Source organism: Chinchilla lanigera, unplaced genomic scaffold, assembly GCF_000276665.1.
Source record: "Chinchilla lanigera isolate Chin_1 unplaced genomic scaffold, ChiLan1.0 scaffold00021, whole genome shotgun sequence".
Classification (NCBI taxonomy): domain Eukaryota; kingdom Metazoa; phylum Chordata; class Mammalia; order Rodentia; family Chinchillidae; genus Chinchilla; species Chinchilla lanigera.
The window spans coordinates 26,035,987-26,061,570 of record NW_004955422.1 but is presented as its reverse complement, the minus strand read 5'-3'; the positions used below and the strand labels follow the sequence as shown (position 1 = coordinate 26,061,570).

The window sequence follows — 25,584 nt, the reverse complement described above, 5'->3', positions numbered from 1 at the left end:
TAGAGGAAATGGTATCTCATTTCTTTTTCTTCCAATATTTAAGACCAACACAGTAAACAAATATCCTCAATTAAAAAAACTATCAATAAAAACCCACTCTCGATTAAAAAACCTCAATAAAAACCCATCTCCCTGCTCCATTTTTTCCAATACTTATTCTGGGGCCCTAGAACTGTCTTCTTTTATTCTTTAGACATTTACTGGGTACCTATTCCACCAAGGGGCAATTACAGGCCCTTAGGAAAATACAAAGGAGGATACCTGGGATCCTGCCCTCCAGGAATTCACGGGGAAGACAGTCAACACACGGAACAACCATTATAGAAAACAGAAAGAGCAAAGGGCCCGAAGAAGGATTTGCCTAAGGTTATAGTACTTCCACCTGGGGAAACTGGATTGGCTTCCAGTCTGATGAAGGCTCTGGGGCTAGAGTGTTAGGGCAATCTAGCTGTATGCACAAACGAGGAAAGACACAAGACAGGAATAGCAAGGCATTCAGCTTGGCTGGAGGGAAGGGTATGGGAAACAAGGAGGGAAGGCAATGTTCACTGAGTGCTCACTAAGTGCCAGGCATGTGCTAGAAGATTTCACATATTTAAGGTTCAAAAATGAGGGGAAATGAGTTTGGAGAGGTTGTCTGGAGTGTGATCACACAAGACCTTGCAATGCAAAAAAACAGTTCTGAAAAGCAAAGCAGTTCACAAAGGAGTCCATTTGGGCCCACAGTCTACCACCTCTTGCCGCTGCACCATCCCATCAAGCAGCTCTGCAGCAGAGAGCAGGCAACCAGGAGGTAACAGGAGAACCATTCTTATTCTGGACTACTACTAGCAGGAAATCATCTTAAGTCTTGCTGAGGCATCAGGTGTGCCAGGTACCACCGATAAGGACGGACGGCAATTTCTTAACTACAGCCACCCCACCCCCTTCCCACCCCTGTCTCCACAGCCTGGAAAACCTGTGCATTGTAAGCCACAAGGTGGAGATGTCTGGCAGAGCAGAACTGAGAGGAAGTTGCTTAGCCAGTCTAAGGTTACCATTAACACTTTGAGCCACTGCCTTGAGCTAATTTTTATGTTTGTTTTTAAAGTTTGGTTGAAATGGCACAAATGGAAAAATTAAGTAAAGCACCCGGTTAGCCACAAGACTGGACACACCTGGCTGCAAACCCAGCAAAAGAAACTTACTTCATTAGTAGGAGAGGCAGAGAGTGAAATTTACATCTGAAATCTGCCTGCACTGGGAGAAAGTGTTGAGGCCAAAGGCGCTGTCTGTTTTTACAGCTGTGTCAAGTCTTAGTTCTTACTCTTACCAACACTCAGGAGTGCGGCAAGGGCCCAAGGAAAAATGGTCTCCAACCTCTTCAGCTGCAACTCAGCTCACAAAGGTTTTTTAAGAACCAGCTAATGAAATAAAACAAGACCAGATGAGGTGATATAATGAACTTTATTTCCACAGCTACTTTATAGATTTAAATCCCAAATAATATTTTTTAAAGTCAGAACCCTCTAAATTATTGATGTGATTTTTGTAACTTCAAATTTAACACTTGCTTTTTTGTACCAGCTTCACTGATGATATATGAGTCTGCCCCATTTTTCACAATAGTTGGAATCCTACAAAGCTGATAAAAAGCAAACTTTCGTAAATGAAACTTCTCCCACCTATAGACTAAAACACTCATGTTGAAGTAGTTCTTGATTGGAATTCTAATTCCAAAGGTGTTCTTAATTCAAATTTCTGATCTATCATCAATTCCCAAGTGTCACTCTTGGTTTTTCATCTTCCCCTCACCAATCCACTCCAAGTAACGGCCTATAAGGACTCTTTGGCATAAGAAAAATCACCACTGCAATAATTAGTTTCATAAATTTTACTTTTTATGTGCGTTTTCTTACAAAAGTACACCTGCGATGCCAAATAACACAGAGACAGATTTGCAAATTACCACCTTCAAATCACTGGTTTTCATAGCTGAAAAGAAACTTGGAAATCATGTAGTTAGCCCCCTTACACCACCTGTTTTTATGTTGTTTTAATAAAGAAACTGCTCCATACTGCTCATTTTTTTTCCAGCCACATGTCCCATTTCTTGAGGTTGTATACTCATAAAAGACTAAGATACCCTCTGTACACAGACACACACACCTACACACGTGCACACACACAACTTAAAAGTGGTTAATATACCTACATAGTGTCCGTTTATATTATGAGGTTGAAAGGGAGGATCAAGTCTATTATAAACAGAAAAGTAACAGTAATTCCCCAACTCTTCTAAATTGCTATTATTTTAAAGTCATTATCTTTATTTATAGTCTTTGTAACTAAACCAGACCCTGGGAGTTTCTCTCCATGAGGGAAAATTGAGATCCTGTACCAGGGGAATCACTGAAACCTTGCTATTCAAATGTAGTTGCAGGCTGGCTGCGGACTCAAGGAGAGCGCCCTTGCTGAGCATGCACAAGGCCCTGTGAAAGTTCCCAGCCCTGGGGAGGGTGGGGAAGACAGTCCGCCGCTTCCCCTGTACTGCTAGAAACATGGGGAAACTTTTCAAAACTGTAGCTTCTGGCCCTGCTCCTGAAGCCTACTGAAGAAGAATCTGAACAAAATCCTCAGGTGAACCTTAGGCACACTAAAATCTGAGAAACAGTGATTTAAAATACAACAATCCAGGGGGCTGGGGATTTAGCTCAGCGGCACAGCACCTGCCTGGCAAGTGCAAGATCTTGAGTTCAATTCCCGGTGCCAGAAAAAAACCAAAAAAACCAAACAAACAAAAAACCAAAACAACAATCCAACTAGAAAAAAAACAGCTGAATAAAATGGGAGGCAGTACCTTCTACAGTGTTCCACTGATGTACATTTGGACCAAAGACTAATCAGGTATGATTTATCTGATAAATAAGCTAGCTTTTAAAAAGAATTTCAGAGGCTGAAGTTCAATTTATTCACGCACTTGACAGGCATTTATTTATTCAATGTTTACTGCGTAAGTAAAAAACTAAGACAATTTCCTCCTTATATAAAGCTTTCAGTTAAGTAGAAGGGACATACATACAAAGTAACACAGGAGAAGGTCAAAGTGTTGAAAGTTGGATACAGAGGTATATGGAGGTCTAGAAGGAAATTCAGGGAGTGGGGCAGTCACCATGTACGGTTTATTAAGCTATTCAAGATGAGACAGCTGTGGCCTACATGGTTCTAGTGGCCCAGCTTCCAGCAGAGTTTAGCAAACAGTGATACAAAAAACAGGTTCACTAACAGAAGAGCTGCTGATGCATTAACTGCCTGACAGTCAGCCAAGCCTCTGACTGGGCAAAGGACATCACTGGTCACTATAAAATGGGATGATCTGAGAAGCCCAACACCACCCTGTGTCCACTGTGTGCTGCCACAGAATTGGGCCATAAGTACTAAGGGTATGTGGAACACCCAGCTGGATTAATAACGTAAGGGCTGCTGATCTCACTCTGGGTAGCTAAGACAGATGGCAGGCAGGACAGTAAGAAACATTTTAAAATGAACCAAAGAGGACATTAAAAAGAGTTCAATATTGACTCCAAAATAGGTAACAATGATGGTGGTAATGTGATGATGATGATGGTAATAACAGCCAAAACTTTTATATGTACTACAATTTTCCTATAATGAATAGAAATTCTACATCTAGTTTTGAAATTCTGTATCATTTTTATTGCTTTTTTTTCTTACTTTTTATTATCTTTAAAAGAAAAAAGGAAATTCCAATGGTCTATTGTCTCAAAGAATGGCATGTGAATGTCAGTGAAGATACCTAAAGCCAGGCCCAGGTCCACTGTGCTTCCTATACATGCAGTCCCTTCAGAGACACAAGAACCTGAAAACACCCTCAACGCAGGTTCTAAGAGGCAACCATCACCTCCATGACGTACTCGCAAAGACTAAAACTTTGCATATAAAGTGACCGATAACAATAGCCAATAGCACAGGTGTGTGTGAAAATAATTATAATAAAAATAAAATATGATTGGAGAATTGCTGTGCAGCATGGAAAGACCTCTGAGACACTGTTGAGTGAAAAGGGAGTTGGATGTGAGTACATAAAGAATGACACTGTGTATAATAAAACAGACACAAAACCTAGTACTACCTATTTTCTACAGATAGCCTAGTAGACTGTAAAAGACATACACCAACTGGAAACAGTGGTTATTTTTTGGAAGGAGAAAATGCCCAGAATTGAGATTAATGAAATCAGAATTGAGATTTCAACCTTCGTTAAAATATTTTGAGTTTAAAAAGTAATTATAATGTTAAAGCATATTTAATATACATTAAGTGAAAAAAGCCAAGATTCAGAATAGTGTGATGGCATAAGTCCATCTATGTTTTTAAGACTACACATTTATATATTTGTATAGTAAGCACTAGAAAGATATACGTCAATTACAAACAACAGTTATTTCTAGGTGTTAGACTAGGAAAGACACTTGGTTTTTCTTTTCACATTAAATGCTTTTCATTGTTTGGCTTTTATTCTCCGACATGTGTGACTTTTTAACACATTCATAAACTCTGTTTACTTCTCAGTCTACAGAAGAACTTCACTCTGATATGAAAGAAACCAAATTAACCCATTTCATGACCCAGACGGTTCTACTTTGGATGCTCACAAGCTAGAGGCAATGAAATGGGAAACAACAAGGAACTACAAGTTACTAAAACATGGGCTAGACACTCAAAGTACACAAAAGAGATTACTGTTTACATAACCTACTTCCAGTGTTTTGGAGTCATTTTTCTATTGTCATCACATTCCATGTGACATATGAGTATTCTCCTTTCTCAGGCTGTACACTTTCAGAGGGTATTTTGCCAAAGTTTTCTAGTGATCAAGGAGGCTGCTTTTCAGTTCCTGAAGACAGTGTAGGCCCAATACCAGGATCTTTCCATCAGAACTTAGAGGAGGACTCAAACACTAAATCAATGCCAGAAGAAAAGTGTCCTTCAACTGAATTAATACTTGATTCCCTCTATTTACCAATTCCACCCCCTACTACCATTTCTGCACACAGTATATCCCCACACTGACAAACCACAGTAATTTGTAAAAACATACAAAATATCTGCGGCGAGTCAGTCTCCCCAGAGGTAGAAAAAGTGACTACAGCTAAACTACCCCTTGACGTTAGGCAGCATTTCACAGAAATCCTAAGCCTACTCTAAAGCAGAAAAACCCCAAACCCAAATCAAGTAGTCCTTTCTCAGACTTGTCCAGATCAAGCATCTGATAGCAAGTTGGGTATGGTGGTACATGCCTGTAACCCCAGCACTCAGGAGGCTGAGGCAGGAGGGCAAGAGGTTCATCACGAGCCAGAGGCCAACTTGGGCCACATAGTGAATTCAAGATCGACCTGAACTACATAGCAAGACCTTGTTTCCAAAAAAACAAAACAACAAGAAAGCACTTACCCCCATGACTCTGCCACGCTGCTCAACATCTTCCCACATAAAATGAACTATGATACGACACATATATTTCCCACTCCGGCCTTCCTGCTTCATTCGGACTAGACACATCCTGGACAGGAAGAAGACAGTTACTGGCTATTTGTATTTTTCACATCATACAGGTTCATGAAGGAATGATTTCAGCAAAGGGCACTAAATTGAAAAACTGGAAGTGACCTTATTTATTTAAAAGAAAAATGTTACTGAAGTAGAACATACATTATAAAGCTCATCAATCTTAAGTACATAGTTTATATAGATATATCTTCATGTAAGCACACCCAGATAAAGATAGTTTTTTGGATTTTTTTTTTTTGTAGTATTGGGGATTGAGTCCAGGGCCGCTTACAATGACGTACATTTCTCAGTCTTCTTTATTTTTTTATTTTGAGGCAGGATCTCACTAAGTTACACAGGTGGGACTTGAATTTGCCTCAGTTTTCTGAAGTGCTAGAATTACAGGCATGTACTACTATACCTGGCAAGATAGAAATTATTTATACAGCACCTCACAAGGCCCCACTCCCCTTACGTGAAAGGGACCACATTTAGCCGTTAGAAGAAAAGCAAGTCTGAATCAATCCTTTCCTTCCTTTCTTAGTTTTTTGAGACAGGATCTCACTGTGTTGTCTAGGCCAGACTTGAACCTGATACGTTGTACAGGCTAGCCTCGAATTCATGATGCTCCTTCCTTAGCCTCCCAAGTGCTGAGATTACATGTGAACCACCACACTAGCAAAAATAACAGTTCTAATGAAGGAAAATTCTTTTTTTGTTGTTGTTTTTTTTCCAGTACCAGGAATTGAACTCACAACCTTGCGCTTGCCAGGCAGGCGCTGTGCCACTGAGCTAAATCCCCAGCCCCCAACAAAGGAAAATTCTTTGCCCAACACCACAGACTAGTCTGTAAAGCTAACTACGGACCATGCTGTCTGATACAGTAACCACTCTCTACCTGCAATTACTGAGCACCACTGAGCTAGTCCAAGATTTCAAAGCTTGACCTCAAGAAAAAGAACATAAAAAATCTCATTTTTATAGTGCAAAATGTTGAAATAATATTTCAGATCTAATGAGTTAAAAGTATGAAATTAATTTCAGTTCTTTCTTTTTACTTGTGAGCTATTAAGAGAGTTAAATGGAGCTACTAGAAATTGTTTTAAAAGTTTTTTTGTCTTTTTGAGACAGGGTCTCGCTATGTAGTTCAGGCTGATCTTGAACACATAATGTAATCCAAGCTGGCCTCAAACTCACAGCAAACCTGCTGCCTCAGCCTCCTCAGTACTAGGATTACAAGCATGCGCCACCTATGTCTGACTAAAAATTTTAAATTACATGTGTTGCTTGTACTATATTTCTTTTGGGTAACACTTATCCAGAATATAGATCACAGAAAGTACTATGATTTCATTTTTATAATTATGAAATTATTTTTCCTACTAGATGTAAACTCCACAGAAGACAAAGATCAAGTCTGGGTTTTTTCAACGTTGTATGTCTAGGGCTTAAGTACAGTGGGCACTCAATAGGTATTTGCTGAATAAATAACTGAGTAAACATGGCACCTACTGACCATAGTTTTGGACATTATATTTTAAGAGACAACAGATTGTAATTAGGAAGAGTAGGTTCTTGTGTTCTTTTCCTCTGTACCATATTGCCTCTAATCAGACTAGAGGGCTCTCTAGAGGACCCCATATAAAAATAGAACAATTGTTATTTTTTACTATTTAATAGATTTAATTACATATAAGAATATAAGCAAGTTCACAAATTTTCAAACTCCCAATTTCATTCTTATAACTATATGACTTTTATTGTCTTTCATTAGTTATTAAACAGCTACCCTATTCATCTAAGAGACAATTTCTGTTATAATTTTGGAATATGTGGTTAAACGGACAATCTGCCTCCATACACAATTGATCCTGCCCATTAAAATATACTAGGAATAGCATGGTACAATGAAATGATTTCAGTTTGGCCTGCCTCAACATCTCTGTAATGACTAAGACAGAGGAAAGACAACATATTTATCAACTGGCAGATAACAAGTTAGGCAGGGGAACAAATGCTAAATGACTCAAGCATGCCAACAGTATTTCAACAAGGTGGTTTTAATGGGCTGACTCCAACAAGAGGAATTTGAACACGGATAAACCAAGTCCTATACTTGGGCCTAAAAGAACAACTGCAAAGGTACAAAACAGCTAAGTGATACCTACCTATGTGTGAAAAAGCCTTACAAGGTTTAAAAGGTACATGTTCAATAGGAGTCAAGAGGATACTGGTGGTACCAAAAAAATTAATGTGATTTTAAATACATCAATGGAAATATAGCCTCCCCGTCCTAAGTGAGACTTCTGTTCTACTCAGCACAGATCAGAATCTACTTAGAATAGAACCTACTGACCATAGTTTTGGACATTATATTTTAAGAGGACAATAGATTATAATTAGGAAGAGTAAGTTCTTGTGTTCTGCATTGTAGGGTGACTAGAATTAACAATATGTATATATTTCAAAACAGCTAGAAGAGAGGAGTTTGAATGTTCTCATGCCAACAAATAATATATGGGGTGACAGATATGCTAAGTACTAATTTGATTATACAATGTATACTTTTTATCAAAATATCACATTATATCCCATAAATAGGCATACTTTTTAATGTGCCAACTGAAAATAAAATTTAAAAAATAGAAGGGAAAAAGATGAAATATCAGAAGATAGACAACTGTAGAAAAGTGATGACACAATGTTTCTATCACAGAGTTAAAATCAAAACCAAAGGGTGAACCATAGGAGAAAGACTTACTCAGCACTGAACAATGAAAACAAAAACTTTCTAATGGGAGTGTCTGAGGTTATGAATGATGGAATGGGTGACCTCAACAAGTAGAGAGCTTGACTGTCACAGGAGAATGTCTGGCGAAGTGCAGCCATCTGACATAAGGATGACTACCTAATATCTTGTGGGATTTGTTACTGTGATTCTAAATTTGCTACCTTCGAACCAGTCAGTGCCTGAGAGATAGCACTTTGATACAACAATGAAACAGGCTATGCAAAAAGACTGGGCTATTTTACATGACATAGGGCAGTGATAGTGAACTTTTAGAGCTTTCAATGATACAAACAGCCTGCTGTGGCACACAAGCTATGGGTTCACCATCACTGATACAGAGCATAATCCAACGCAGAAACAAACTAGGAAAGTCCAGCAGTTTGTTTTCGTAAGACTTGTCTAAGTTAATAAAATCGTTCCTTAGTCTCTCACCTGAAAAGACACTGTGTTTTGATGCTTAAGTGTCATCAGAGGCCAATTCATCAACAGTAATAGTGAGGTAATGGAATTCTTCATTTATTTGAAAATTCTGTTTGCTAATACACCTGCCCTCTGAGGTTTAAAAGCACAGATTTTCTCAGACCATAAACTCTCTAACTATATCAACATGGGATGAGGTGTTTTTAGTTTCATAGCACAAACTTATTCTATAGCTCTTACAGATAACTCTCAGCTCAAATGGTTATCTGGGTTACAAAGGTAACAAAAAATGAAGTCACTCTCAAGAAAGAGATGGAAAGTTCACCCGATGAACATAAATTAAGCTCCTACTACCATGTGAAGGTATGGAGTTAGATGTGTGCATGTCATAGTGATGTCTAATACTAGAACCCAGCCTTCAAGGAGGAGTTTGTCTCCCAGAGGAGGTAAAATTCACCACATACAAAAAGCCTTAAAAGAGAATACATTATGTATCCCAAGAGAAAAGTGCAGTAAAGTTTGGGAACTACTTTTGCATGAGAAGGATCAGAGAAGGTTTCATGGAAAGGAAAACATACCTGGGGCTTGGAAGGATGAGCTGAAGTTGGACATGTACAGATGAAAGATAAGGGGACTTTCCAGCAGATAGAACATTAAAAGCAAAGACAGGATAGAGACAAGGTCAGCACATGTTAATGGAACAATGAATACCGAGATTTGTGGGAGGATAGGATGTAGGAATTGAAGCCAGAAGGCCTTTGACATGTCACACTAAGAAACAGCATGGATTTTTCTGGACTAAGAAGACAATGGTGAGCCACTGCGAAGAAGAGAGAGGACAAGCTCAGCACCTCAGCATCCAGAACAGATGAGCCTCTGAAAAGGCACCCTTTCTTTCCACCATCAGCCCTATAATTAAATACTCGCATCATCAGGACTAGAAAACGACAACTTTGGTTAGGAGAACGATGATAATCAAAATTGTCTGTCCAGAAACACACACTCAAAATTGTACTGTCTTTGGAGCTACACAATCCCCATGGTTTGTAATGGCCTGTACCTAACTGTTGATACTAACAAAAGTATGGCTTGAAGCCTTTAAATGAAAGGAGGGAAAATTCAAATTGCTCCTAAAATACCGCACCCAATTAGTTCAATGGGTACTTGTTGATGCAAAATTTTTTCAAAATTAAGGCTCTACAGCAAATTTTATCACATTAGGTAAAGTTATAAACACAAACCAAGAATCAGTTTTCCTATCAACAGCAAGCATATTAAAGATTCCCCTGAGTTCTACTAGGAAAATAAGATTCTGATCCTTTGGCTGGGTATGGCAGCACATGCCTGTAATTCCAGCACTTGGGAGGCTGAGGCAGGAGGACTGCTGTGAGTGTGAGGTCAGCCTCAATTGAACTGCCTAGCAAAACCTATCTCAAAAACACTCAAAATAAATAAGAAACAAACAAACAAACAAATCTGTTCCTCGGGGCTATCAAATCACCAGTACTATATTCATCTGGTGAAAAACTGACCTAATTTTTTCTTTCTTTGTGAGATAGTCTGTTTACATTGCTAAATTGCCCAACCTGGGTTGGAACTTTTGATCTCCTACCCCAACTTCCCAGAGTGTTGGGATCTCAGGTGTGTAGCATCACACCCAGCTTCAACTAATTTTTGCCCTAAATTGTGAATCAAATTCTCTAGATAGTTAAGAACAATCCTGCTGTGAAGACCTTTTGTTTTTATCTTTTCAAAGAAGAGGCAGAGCTAAAGGCATGGCCCCCATCTTAGACAGTCAGCTCCCTGGAATGTCCAGACAAGCTGCTGAAGGCCAACTCCTAGACCACCTGACCTTGACTGAAGTTTACTTACCACATTCAGTCTACTGTCTTCTCTGTTTTAAATAGGTAATACATGCACATGGTAATAAAGTTAAGTCTCCTTTCTACCTTTATCCCTTAGCTAACTAATTCCTCTCCCTAAAGAAACTACAGTTACTAGTTTCTTAGGAATAATTCCACATATAATCTACACACGTACAAATTCACATATATTCCTTTTACATAAATAGCTTCTTTTCCTTTTTTCTGCATGATATCATTTTATACAAACTCTCCTGAGAAAACACTTTGTACATTACAAAAAGGATAGAAGTGAAGAAATCTCAACTCCAATTTTGTGTTTCATCCACAACTACAGACATCCATACCAGTGAAATCTTTTCTGGACACCAGAGATAACAGACTTACACTAATTTATTCAACAACTTTGATTTTCTCCATCAAAAAATTTGTTTCTCTAAAAAATGACTAAGTAAAAAAAAAAAAAAAAAAACCTTAAATAGGAAAAATGAGCACATGCTACCATTAACAGCTAATACAACCACGTGCCAGGTGCTTGGTATTCCCTATCACCTCATCTCACAGTTGAGAAAACCAAGTCTCTGAGGAGTAAATACCCCAAAAAGCTAGGCATGATGGTGCACCTATAATCTTAGTTACTGGCAGGCTGAGGCAGGAGGACTGCAAGTTCAAAGTTAGCCCGAGCAACTTAACAACGCCCTGTCTCAAAGCAAAAAGCAAAACAAAACAAAACAAACTGGCTAGGAATATAGCTCAGTGTGAGGCCCTAGGAGAATCCTTAACACATGAAGAAAAAAAAAAAAACCTAATCCCCGAGTCATACTATTTTGTTTACTTGTTTGCCTCCTTTAATGCTTAGACCAACCAAGAGATGGGGGGGTGCTGTGGGTTTTAAAGAATTAAGGTGTGCTACATACATGTACCAGCTGCCCACAATGAATACAGTCATTATGTACTGCAAAACTAATAAAAATAAAATTTTTAAAGGTTTAAATGCTTAAAACAAACCCTACGGAATCCTCACAAGGGTAATTTAAGTCACAAAATTAGCATCACACTAGAAAATGTAGACCAGAAAGAAAAGATGGCTAACTTGAGGTAAACATACCTATAACAACAAAAAGTAATTGCTGGGAATCTATCTGGAAAGGAGAAAACTAAATTTTTATTACACACACACACACACACACACACACACACCAACAGAGCAATTGAGATTCAACAGGATAGGTAAATCTATCCAGTGCAGCTCAAAAACAACAGTGTGGCAAAATACAGTTAAGACAGCCTGAATCATCTAAAAAAGGTGCAGGCATATAGGAAGGTGAAAGGAGAATGAATAAAATAAATTCAAAATGGTTAACCGAAACAAAAACTTGATGATCCCAGCACCCACTGCAAAACAAAGCCAACAAGTGTTACAGTCTGACCATACAATCATGATGTTTTACTAAGCTTAAACAAAAGAACAGAAGGGCTCTACTTCACACTGAATTTACATGCATATACTGCATTCCTCATAATAAATGCTTCTGCTAAATGTTGAGGTCAAGTCATGTTTTGTCACTGATTCAACTTCATAATTTCAGAGCTTTTTGTGGGGAGGTGCTCCATGCTAAAACATAAAAATTGCCCTTAAGAATGCAAAATAAATATTAAAAAGATTAATAAAAGATTCTTATATTAAATAATTAATTTAACCATTCATCTAATGAGTATTTACTAAGCACCTACTCTGAATATAGACTTAATTCTGTTCATAAACTATCCTCAGTTTAGGAGCATTTTTAACTGCTTCTCCCAAGTTTGATGATGTTCTTAAACCCACAATTTATTATTGAGGTTTTAAGCGTCACAGTACTATCCTTGTCTCTCAGTGATTCCAATGGCTCATAAATAATACTGATCTCTTTTACATATAAGGAAGCCAAATAACACAGCTAGTAAAGAAAAAAAAAGAAAATTCAAGCCTTCTTTAACAGCTCCCTAATCTCTCTAAGAGGCAAGTACAGATGCAGGAGACAAAAGAAGAACTCCCTGACTAGGAGACTCTAATAATAAAGGGCCAAAGGTATGGACTCTACGTTACATTAGATAATGCATGCCACCATTTATTAAGTCCTCATTTTTTTTTCCCCCGGTACCGGGAATTGAACTCACAACCTTGCACTTGCCAAGCAGGCGCTGTGCTGCTGAGCTAAATCCCCAGCCCCTTAAGTCCTCATTATCTCCCTCAATCTACCTATAATATAGCCATCATAACTTGTGCCCATTTCACAGAAAAGAAAATCAAGGAGCTTAAGTAACGAAGTTGCACAGTGAAGAGAGGAGCTGAAATGAAGCCTGAGCTTCCCCTCTTCCCGCAAGCCACAGTGTCTCCTATCCTATTTCCTCTACTCAGTGACAACGCAGCACCAAGAGCCTCTTCCTGCTAAATAAGACGACTGGGAAGACAACAACAGTATCTGCAGAATTAAAAGGAACAGGAAAGTTTCCTAGCCACAACTTCCTTCTCTTGGTCTCAACTTGCAAGGGAAGAATTCTTGTTATTCCCGATTCTGACCTCCTGCCACCTATTGGCAATTCTGAACATCCTGTCTCACTGGCTCTGCTTGGGCCTCTGACAATGCCAGTTGTGTTTTGGCCTTGTTTTGCAAATGTGGTAGTTTATAAGCTGCTACAAGGGGATCTGATTTTTAACTCAGCGAAGACTAGTGGGCACCTGGGCAAGTTTGTCACACTGGCTGTGAGGAAAGAACCCCAAAGGGGACTTTCATGAAGTTTGTTTCCCTTCCTCTGTCACTGGCCGAGGCCAAGAAAGCTGAGCCTACATGGCCACACTCAAGCCCCAGCAGTGTGCTAATGAATGGTTCATTTATTTGTGAGCTGGCACACTGACCCTTTCCCAGGGCTATGTACATGGCTATCTCCACCTGGTTTCCTAAAAGCCCTCTCCATGAAGCCTAACCCTTCAAGGGATTATGGGGGCCACTGACAGTTTGTGGGCAAACAGAAAAGTGGGTAAGGCACTTCCTGAAGCCATCTCACCTGACACAGAGCTACCTCCAAGAGCTGTATCTGGCTGGTGGGCTGCTTGTCGGACCCACTATAAGAACAGGCTCCTATTAGCAGGTATCTGTACACTTAGGTTATGCAACACAAACAAAAGTGCTGCACAGGCCTTTAGTTTAGAGGGAAAAAAAGTCTACACGTCTGAGTGTCTGAACAGAGAGAGCAACTGTGGCTGTGGGAAGGAGGAAGGGGATGTGCACATGGCTAGGAAACACCATATATAGCAGGTCTGGAGCTGCTGGAATCAGACAGGAGCCTGAGAGCTTTACAGCTGCATCAAAACTGCCGTGGTGATTTTAAAGAGCCCCTTGCAAAGGCTGCCAGTGTCTGCAGGGCAATTCTCTGGCTGGGTTGAGACTGGCACTTGTCTGCTTTCCAACCCCTCCACTCGTATTCTTTACTCCTTTCTCTTCTTTCCCAGAGGCTTCTTCCCTTCAGCTTATAACAACATTCCAGTGTTTCCCCTGCTTAAAATAAAACAACAACAAGCCAGGCATGGTCACCCGTGCCTGTAACTCCAGTACTCTGGAAGCTTGTGACTGGAGGGTCACAGGTCTAAGCTCAGCCTGGGCAATTTAGTAATTAAGCAAGACCCTGACTCAAAATATAAAAGGGCCGGGGATGTATGTAGCTCAGTGCAAAGGTGCAGGGTTTAATCTCTAACACCACAATAAATAAAGCAACAAAATGCTCCCCCACTTTCTTGTTTCTCCTAATGAACATCCTCTCACTTTCCCTCATCACTTAAAACTTGCTAAAAAGAAATTTGCAATGACTTCTTCCACTAATAACTCCTCAAACCCATGCCCTCTGGCTCGAGCCTCCAGAAGGCCAATGCAACAGTTCTCCTTGACCATCCCAGGCAACCCCTTCTCCTGTGCCCCCATGTGCTCTGTACCTCATCCTCCCTATTCTATGTTCAGGGCTTAGCAGGACACAGCTGCTGAGTCCCAACAAGAAATACAGTGCCCACTTATAATCAGCAAGTGCTTACGCTGCTGTTCATATTCAAAGGAAGGGAGCTGTGGCCCCCTGACAACCCAAAGGGGACATTTGGGCAGGAAGCAAAGCAGCACAGAAGGAGCCATCCACACAGTCAGCTTTGGGTTTGTCTTCTGTCCTCCACTGTTATCCATGTGGCCAGTGACAAATGCTATAAAACTGTCAAACTGTCTCTCCATTTATAAAACATAGGAATTGGACTAGAGCTGTGGCTTTTAACTTGAGTTTTCATGGAGCTACGTACCGGCCCCTTTTCAGCAGCCACACTGTAGAGATGTGACCGGGAGCAGGTCATTCCCATCTCCTTCAATCCAAGCAGCAGTCTTTTCTACATTTATGTAATTGTGGCTGAGCATGAGATTTCATTTTCCAAATTAATTAATTAATTTATGTATTTATAAGAATAGGAAAATTTACTGGGGGAATACGAATAGCTCCTGAGAGACAGGAGGTGTCCCAAATGGGTTGCGCTAGATCTCATTTTTAAAAAAGATTCTGCTGGTACAAGGTTTGAAAACCACTAGATCCTTCTACATACATGGAAAGCTGTTTCATCCCCTTTCACTTCTCATTCTTCACATGTCATGTAAATGAGGCCGCAGCAGCAAAGCCCTCCCTGGCTGATACTGTTAGGTTCCCTCCTCCCATGACACTTACCACTTCCCCTCACAGTACCTACCACAGTGGTATTTCATTAATGTCTCTCTCCCCACAAGAAGTCAGGGAACAGATGTGTCTGTTGCACAGTAGGCTCAACTGGAGAATAAATATTTTCATTTTATTAATTTTTGTTTTCAGTATTGGGGATTGAATTCAGCCTTCACACTGAGCTACATACCCAACCCTTTTCACTTTGAGGCAGGGTCTCACTGAGTTGCTAAACTGCATAGGCTTGGCTCAATCTTGGGATCTTGTCTTAGCCTCTCAGAGTGCTGGGATTACTGGACTGCCAATATGCTTGCCTTATGAATTTATGTTTAAGAATAAGCAGGTACTTCTAATTTGTTACTTTGGTGGGCTGGGTTTTTTTTTTTTTTTTGGTACCGGGAATCAAACTTGGGACCTTGCACTGTCCAGGCAGGCGCTTGTGCAGCTGAGCTATAACTCCGGCCCCTGTGGTTATGATGACAGTTTGAAGCAGCAAGAGTCTACAAATCTACCGGCACAATGGCAATATAAACTCAAGCTACATTAATCCCCCTCCAAAAGGAGGCTTAAGTAGGAATGGATCGTTGCCGCTCTCATCTGACCAATTGGCAGAGGCCAGGAGCCTTTCAGTTGTCATGGAAATGAGGCAGATCCAGAGCCATCAGTTATTTAATAAGCACTTGCTGATACACATCAAATCATTATATTGTATACCTTAAATTATGCAATTTTAATTTTTAACTAAATATTTTAAAATAAAAATGTTTGTTGGGTTTAAATTCTTTTTTTCTGCCTCTCCCCTCAGCTGTTGGGTTTAAATTCTTATTAAAATTTCTAATACAGTTGTTTTTCACTAAAAAAATTACTGATGCAAAATAAGAATAGTGGGACTGAGGGGAAGGAATCAAATACAAATATAACAAAAATAATCCCTGCTCTTAATAAAATCACCATCACAAAGAAGATTAATACAATATTAAAATGTTGCATGATGAGCACAGGTGCACACCTGTAATCCCTCACACTAAGAAAGGCTGAGGCAGGAGAATCACAAGTTCAAGTCCCATCTAGGCAACTTAGTGAGACCCTGCCTCAAAACAAAAAAATAAAGGGCCGAGATGTCACTCAATGGTAGAGCACCCCTGGGCTCAATGACCAATACTGGAAAAAAAAAAAGGCATATGATGAATGCCATGGTAGAGTATGCAAAACACTAAGGGACTCATCATTTAAGACAATGTGGATGGAATTGGAAATTATCATGTTAAGTGAATAAGCCAGGCACATGAAGAGACAAGGATGTGCTCATACGTGAACTCTAAAAAGTTGATCTCAAGGAAGTTTGAGAGTAGGGTGGTTACCAGAGACTGGGCTGGGGGCAGGTTTGATCGGTGGGTACTAAGTTACAGTCGGGAGCAGGAAGCTCTGGTGTGCTACTGCACATTAGGCTGAGTACAGCTAATGATAGTAGACTGTATGTTTCAAAAAGCTAGAAGAAGGCTGGCAATGTATCTGTCTCAGTGGTAGAGTGCCTGCCTCGCATGTGTGAAGCCCTGGATTTAATGAGTCCACCACAAAAAATAGGAGAAGAAGGAGAAGGAGCGGGAGGGAAAGGGAAAAAAAAGAGCCGGGTATGGCAGCACACATCTGTAATCCTAGCACCTAGGAGGCTGAGGCAGCTCAAGGTCCACCTGGGCTACACTGTGAGACCAGGCCAACCTGAACTACATAGTGAGACCCGGTCTTAAAAAAAAGCACATATATGTATACATGTGTATGTATCAAACCACTACATGGCAGCCCACTAATATGTACAATTTTTATGATTTTATGTATCAGTTAAAATTTTAACTTTTAAAAATGGAAAAATACGAAAGGGACATAGATGAGGAGCTGTGTTCAGAGGGAAGGGAAGACTTCAAGAAGTAGATAATACCTTAATTGGGACTGAAGGAGAAATAGGAGTTGGTCAAGTGGAGACAAAGGAAAAAGGCATTCTACACAAAAGAGAACTTGTGCAGAATGGCATAAAAAAAAACTAGCACAGGCAGCACAGGCCATATATGGTGTCATACGAATGTCACGCTAAGGAATTGACAGAAGAGGGCATCCAATTTGTAATGAGAGGACCAAACGAACGAGGAGAGGGAAGCCAGAGGCCAAAGACCAGTTTTCAGGGACTGGTGGTTGTAAACCCTGTGAAATCACTTTAGTGCTGACATGAATTTCTGCTTAAAATGAATTCAAATGGAATAGAAAATGTTGGAGATTATCAGACACTATAAAGATGTAAAGACAATTTTTTAGAAAACTTTTGAATCAGACATACGTGTATATTCTGGGCCACAAAGTAAAATGCATTTGTTATTACAGCTTACAGGCAAAAGCTTTCATTAGGTGACTGGTGACTAAAGGAGAACTCTCAGCTCTCTGGTATGGAGGTCTGAATGGACTCACAATGTCAATGGCCAAGATAAGGCAAACAGGAGGATGGCTGCTTTTATCAAGTCCACGCAGGGATGCCGGTAACTCAGACAGCTAGCTCTTCCAGCATTTTTCCAGCAGTCACAGTCAATACTAATATTGTTCAACAAAGACAGTGGACATATAGTTTCTGCAGCTGTGAGCTCACATGAATAGATAAAGGTTTTATAGGAACCTGAGAGGGTCCTAGTCCTAAATCTCAATTCACAAAAAAACCTTGAAACCAGAAAAAGCAGGCAGGATAAATGAAACATCAACATCTCCTCCAGGGAACTAACAAGATGTGAAACATCCTCTCCCTATTCTAAGACCCAAAACAGAACTACTACCCTTGGTAATCTAGCAAACATTCTAGAAAACCTGCCACCAGGGTTTCTTTATTTAGGAGTCTGGTTTTGTTTGGGGGGAGAGGAGTCTTTGTATTTATGACCGTTTTCTAAGCCTCTCCACTTCTCTCTCTCTCAGTCTACCTCGAAAGGACTTCAATCCTTGTGTCTCTAGCCAATCAGTGCCAACTGCTGTAATTTCCGATCTGGTTGTCCCTCAGTTACTCTCCTGGGGCTTCAGGCAACGAGAACAGGGCTAAATGAACATAACTCCTCCACAGACTAGGGGTGGCTCCATCAACCCTCCTAGCCCCTATCCCTTAGAAGAGATAGTTCTCTCCAGTTCTTCTTGGAGGATCACAATTGGGCCCTCAACTATTCTTCTGGTGACCCTTCTACTACATTCCTCCATAAACCTGCCCCAGACTCTTCGGACAGCTGGCTGCCCTCAAACATTCCATGTTTTTGTACATGTTCTGACCTCTGCTACCGATATCCTCTAACCTAAAATGCCTCCCTTTTCTCTAACAGAAATTCTACCTACCCTCCATGTTACCTTTACTACAGTCACTTTTTTGTGGATGACGCTAGGGCTTGAACCCAGGGCCTCGTGCATGCAAGCACTCTACCACTGAGCTATACCCCAAGTCTACAGCCAGTCTTTATCTAATGTACCTTTCACTCGCTGCCACCAAATCTGGATTTAGTCACACTTCCTTGTGCACCTCCACAGCATCTTCCTGTGTCCTCTGCATAGTATTTCATTATCATCCACTACAGGCAATTGTACCTTACGCTTGCTTTTCACTGAAGTTTCTTTAAGGTATATACCATGTTGTAGCCTTCTTTTCAACAAACCATGCTCCCAAACACATGGTATATCATCAGTAAGAGTTTGCTAATTCTAATCAAAAAGCTACTGATTCATTCCACCCAAACCTGCAGATCATCAAAATTAAGAGCAAGGAAGAAGATGGAGGGGCACCAAGTGTAGACTTAAAGCAGACAGCCTCCCTCTCCCATGCTTAAATGGTAGCGGTACACTGTACTCTGAGAAACTTAACCAACCTCAGCAAGGAAAGCTCAGTGGACATAGTTTGGAAACTTTAGAGAACTACCACTAGTTTCAAGGTTCTCCCAGCCGCTATTAGTCAGGTATTGACCTTAGGATGTGGTTACAAGGATTATATATTTTATTTTGCCATCCACTCCCTCTACCACTCTGATACCTCTAGCTATATAGGCAATAAAGACTCTTTCATTCGGGCTCTGAATATTATCTTTGAGCTCCTCTGGGAATAGCTTAGCCTTCTCTCACCCTCCCACCTTTCCAGTGAGTAATTCTCCAGTGCCACCTCTGCAGCGCTCAGCTTTTGAAAAAGTAGTTTTCCCCTCATTAGACCCAGCTTCTTTCCCTGTACCCTCTCCTTAACCTTCACCACAAAGACCAAAAACACACTGCCTGCCTTCTCAACTGCCTACCAGCCATGGCATGTTTCAAAGAGCTACGAGGTGAAACTAAGAAGGACTTTGATAGTTATACCTTCCTGTGATCATATAAGCATTGCTTACATTTAGCACAGAACTTAGCCATCCCTGTTTATAACTGATTATTTTATGAGTCTTATCTCCCCCCACTAGACGGTAGGTTTCTTGAGAACTATCCCTAGTTCATAGCAAAGTGTCCAGTAGTGTGCACTCAAAAAGCTGCCAGCTTGGAAAAATAATAACATAAAATAAACTGCTACCTTAGGCTCCTTTGCCAAACTTGGTGACAATGTGAGTTCAGAAGAAACACTTCAGAGGTGATCAAAACCATAAAGTCTTTATATAGTAGTCCTGTGACGCAAGGCTCAGCTGAAAGCTCTCCAACAAGAGTCCTTTTGACAAGGTGGTCATTCCCCACGTTCCTCAGATAGTCAGTGGTCAAAGTAGTAAACTCAGTTCTCCAGAATTTACTTTCCCAAGATCTGGCAACTCAAAAAATACATTCCCCAGCCCCCACTTCAGTGACTCCAATACTCCTCTGACCTTTAATACTGAGTAACAGTAGATGAAAAATTGATTTTTTTTTGGCTACTTATTTCACAGTTGAAGAAAAAATATACTGTTTAAAGTGTCAAATATTTTTACATGCAACAAACCGGCATGAATCTAACCTGCATGCACATTTTAGAGGTAAGGACATAAATGTCAGCGCTATAATTTGTTATAGGTTTCTGATGACCAGCAATGAAAATGACCACGGATTCTCACAATTCAAACCACTTTTACGTAAATGTGAGCTTTCCTAAAACAGCCAAAGGACAGAACTTTCCACCTAAGCTCAGAGTCTCTGCGAGATACTGATAGCATTGTTCACAGAGTCAGATGTTCTTTGAAAAACTCCTACAAATATTAGTTTCTTTCTGGGCCTATGCTTTGACCTTTAATAAAAATGTGCTTCAAGACACCAGTTATTAAAATGAAAGGAACACTTTTTTATGCCTGAATAACTGCCATTTCATATAATCGGCCCTGTTGAAGGCCATACCTTACAAGTCAACAGGGCAAAGGAAAACAAAACAAAAATAGTGATTTCACTTCAGTTGTTCACTTACCAGACATGAAGTAGGGTGATAAGAAACCAGGAATTGAATGTATCTGGCATCTGACACCCTAAAAAATAACAATAAAATATAACTAAGTCAGAGTTCAAAAGAGGCATACTGACTATATTTTAGATACTGGTAAGAATGTGTTCAACTAAAATATCTGGCAATACCATGTTTATTAGGCTTTCACAGAGAAGAACAGCGGAAACATACGGAAGCCCATGGAGCGACAGAAAACTGAACACAGACAACCAGCCTTCTTGTTTCAGCCCTGTCAGCGCCTTGCTGTGCGGCCTTGGGCAAATCACTTTTCCCTCTGAATCTGTTTCCTCATTATGCAGAATGTGGCCTAAATGATTTCTAGGGTTCTAGTTCTAGTTTTTCTGGTCTCCTTTTCCTCTCTTCTTCCTTTGAGGTGCTCCAGTGTGGTATGGTCACAGGTATATTGAACAATTTATTCAAATGAGCAGGAGAAATAAACGGGGCTCTTGTGAGCTGCCACTGAATAAGAAAGCAGGTTATATTCATGAAGGCTGTTCATCACTCCAAGAATGACAAAACTGCGCAGGGTGCCTCCTTGGTTTCAGATCCCACAAATCAGGTCTGTGCTCAGACATCCAGGCCTCTTAACTTTCAGAACTCTAAGAAATGCCTCTAGTTGGATAAGGGAATTCCCACTGAAAACACAAGGACAGGAGAAAAACTAGAACAAATGGATGAGGAAAAAAGAGAATCCACGGGAAAGTTGGGTCTTTATGGTAGAATCTGCCCTTTGGGGCAATGACAATAGAAAGAAGTGACATCTTTTGCCTTTCAACAACTGGTGGGTTACACAGTTACTAAGGGATGACAAAGAGGGGTCACTAGGAGGTAAAACAGGGCAGGATACTGCACGGCATACTAACCATCACCAGTACTAACAGGGAGCGTGCTCACTGTGGGCTTATTGTGTAACTACTTCATTAATACTAAGATTGGAAACCAACCCTAAGAAGGACCCACAATACACGCCAGGCCCACTACTAGTAATGTTAATACATCCTCTCATTTAACCTTCACTTTAACCCTGAGGGAAGCATAACCCTCATGTAATTAATTAATTAATTAATTTTGAGACAGGGTCTTGCTAAGTAGTTCAGGCTGTCTTGAACTCATTGTGTAGCTTAGGCTGGCTCAAACTCATGGCAATCCTCCTGCCTCAGTCTCTTGAGTGCTAGGATTACAGGCATGTACCACCATGCCTGGCTAGAACCCTCATTTTAGAAATGAGTAAATGAACTCACAAAATTCTAGTCAAGTGTTGTGGTGCATGCCTATAATCCCAGCTATTTAAGAGGTACAGACAAGACGATGGCAGTCTGGGTAACTTAGCAAGATTCTCAAAATAAAATAAAAAAGAGGGCTGGGAACGTAGCTTAGCACTAGAGCACTTGTTTAGCATGCATGAGGAAGGATTCAATCCCCAATACTGAGTGGAGAGTCAGGGAAGGGGCTAAATAACCTGTAAGCAGTCACAATATTATTAAGCCAGTGGCAAAGGTTGGGATGAATCCAGGTCTGTTACAGAGTGACATTAAAGTACTCCGATGAGCCTGCTGGGAGGTGCCCAGCAGCTGTCAAGTGGACTTCTGCTCCAAATCCAGCAGGAGGGAGTGAAGGCTGGCCTGGCCAGCCACACAGCTATTAAGACACATGCCATCTGAGAGGGGGCCAACTGCCCTCCACCTAGAACAAGAATAGCCTTGAGAAACTCTCAAACCTGGATCTGAAGTTGGGTCTTTTATTGGATGCTAGAACAAAACATTAAAAAGAAAAGTTTTCTTGGAAGTCTGTCTTTCAATCTGGAAAATGAAATTTGGCTACTTCTAAAGGACAATCTGTTCAACTGCTACCTCTACATCAAAGCCTCTCAGCAGTTTCTGAGGAAACTCTCCAGTTTCCTCAGAGAGGGAATCAGTTCTTGGGCTGGAGAGCACAGACAGACAGACAGGCCAGCAGCTGGCCCTGGGTCATAGTTTTCCCTTCTAGGGGTCAGCTCAGGGCTGAGAATGAGAAAAGTGCTGGCATGTGATTGAGTCCTTGTACCACTGGGGTTAGAACAGAAGCCCACAGAGCAAACCCCTAAAAAATAAAACCCATGAATGTTGACTATAAGGAACATAAAAATATAGCACCTTCTTTAACTCAATGAAATGCATTTACATACCTGAGAGAGTTAAAACCTGTGATGATCTCTGCCTTGATTATGGCAGTAATAACACATTTTAATACAGGGCTAAGCTGCCTGATTCAAAGCCCTCACTCTACCCTTACTTGCTATGTGACTGGGCAAAGTCACTAAGCCTCTCTCAGTGCCTTGGTATTCTTCTCTGTATAAATGGGGGGAAGAGAATAATCTGCCTTACATAGCTTCTGTGAAGATTCAATGAGATAAGGCCTAGGAAATGTTTAGCAAAATGGCTAGTACTTAATAGGTACTCAACAAATATTCATAACTGTCCTTCACTGAATTATTTAAATATTAGGGTTTAAATAATTTTTTAAAAACTTCACTAGCTGGCCAGATGTGGTGGTGCACACCTGTAATCCTAACACTCAGGAGACTGAGGCAGGAGGATCACCACAAGTTCAATATTAGCCTAGGCTACATAGTTCCAGCCCAGCCTGAACTATACAGTAAGACCCTATCTCAAAACAAAACAAAACAAAACAGGGTTGGGGATATAGCTCAGGGGCACAGCACCTACTTGGCAAGCGTAAGGTCATGAGTTCAATTTCTGGTACCAAAAACAAAACAAAACACCCCAAAACAAAGAACCAAATAAATCCTTCACAAATTATTTAAGACTGTATCAATAAAGCAACTGAGGTGAACCTCAACCCATTTGATGCAGAACTTACTCACTAAGGATACTCGCCTGGAATCCCAGCACTGAGGAGGCTGAGGCAGGAGGATCGTTGCAAGTTTGAGACCAGCCTGGCCTACAAAGTGAGCTCAAGGCCAGCCTAAACTGAATAGCAGGACTCTGTCTCAAAAAGATGTAAAAAAAAAAGAAAAAAAGATCCTCTTCTCTAAAGTAATTAATTAGCCTCTTAGGGGCCAAAAACAAAACAGGATACAGACAACGGTCTGGAATTAAATGTAGGCTCTGCTGACTGGCTATCTCTGCTCTAAGCACTCTTCATAGAACTGATCTCCAAAAGAGCAGTCAGGAATCCATCTCAAACTCGGCAGCACACTCATTATGACAGACGAGGGCTATCATCAGAACACAGTAGAAACAAAAGCGCTAATGTTTCTTACTACTCCAAACCCCCAATACCTAGCTCTCCGGAGTTAAACCTTTAAACACTGACATGAGCGTGTCTATAACTTTGGCATTTTATGGGAGGCTATTCAAGAGCTTAGCCGGCCCAATATACCATGAGTAAACAACTCACATTCAATCTTCAAGAAATGGTACCAGCTTCACTTTTGCTAGGGAAGGATGACACTGGCCAGGCACCAAATGCTCTCTATCTTCAGGACTCTACAAGTCACGCCCTACAATATCAAACACCCAAGTGAGCAATGGCCACTTTTAAAGGGGTGGTCTTGGGAAGCAATATACATTCCCTTCTCTCACTCCAAACCTATCTGACCTACTCACTGGAATCTAAGCCAATGTTAGTCACATTGTTTTATAGAGTTTTAAATCTTTTGCCTCCACGTAGTACTTTCCAAATTTGCTTCCTTTTTATTCACTAGCCACACTTTGGAATCACTTAGGTTTGATTTTAAAACTTACTCTACCCACCAATGACAAATATGGACCACAAGGGCACAAAATACAAATGAACATGCTATAGGTCCTATTAGGCAACTGTCTAAGTCTTAGAAAATCTGAAGAGTGCTAGCACCAAAAAATCTACTGCTACCTTAGGGTGTATATATCGAAGGAAAAGCTAGGACAAAGTTCACTGAGATATACGTGCCATACTATGTACAAATATCAGTTCAAGATACTAACACAACATCTCACAGAGGTAGTTTTCATTTAAATATAACAAAGCACAAAAATATTACGCTAGATTAAAATTTCTACGTCACGGTAACTTTCATTCACACAGGCAGTATGTTTCAGTGGGGAAATCCCTGGATTTTAAGCCAGACAACACAGGTGCAAGGCTTGGCTAAGCAATCTTGGGCCAGTGACTTAGCTTCTTTAAGTCTCAACTGTTTCTAAAGCAAAACAAAAATAAACAATACAAGCCCTTTCAGGCAGACCACAAGATTTTATAACCTTTAAATGAAACAAATGCAAAAGCACACTCCTGTATATAAATGTGAGTTATTAGTATATAATGATTACAACTTTAATAAACTCAACTTTGTAGTTTGCAACAAGCTATAAGTTAAAATATGACATATCAACTTAAATATGTAATAACAGTCTTACTGTTTAACACCATATTAACCCAAGAACCTTTAATAATCAGGAGTTGACTAAGACAAAGATAGCTACTAAACATTCTTTCAGAATAATTATAATAAATGTATGTATTGTGAACATTTTATTATGTACTAATACAAAAGTTAAAGATAATTGCAATACATTTCTGAATTATTTATTGAATCAAATATTAAAAGGACATCTGAGGGTGAAGGTTTTTATTAAATAGCTGGTAAAACCACTGTGGAAATCAGTTTGGAGATTTCTCAGCAAACTAGGTCTAGAGGTCCCATTCAACCCAGTCATTCCCCTTCTGGGTATTTCCCAGAAGATCTGAAAGCATGAAATCACAGCGATATATGTGCACCCATGTTTATAGCAGCACAATTTGTAATAGCTAAA

The 25,584-nt window shown here is 40.2% G+C and overlaps 1 protein-coding gene across 1 annotated transcript in view; it reads right to left on the bottom strand.

The window, feature by feature from the left end:
* The window catches only part of LOC102012974 (ubiquinol-cytochrome-c reductase complex assembly factor 1), an 87,223-nt gene that overhangs the window by 34,730 nt on the left and 26,909 nt on the right, over positions 1–25,584 (bottom strand). The window contains exons 6-7 of the mRNA XM_005384797.2: positions 20,756–20,813; positions 5,455–5,563 (exon numbers count right to left, since the gene is read on the bottom strand). Of these exons, the coding sequence (XP_005384854.1) occupies positions 5,455–5,563; positions 20,756–20,813 (167 nt within the window). The remainder of the gene's footprint in view (positions 1–5,454; positions 5,564–20,755; positions 20,814–25,584) is intronic.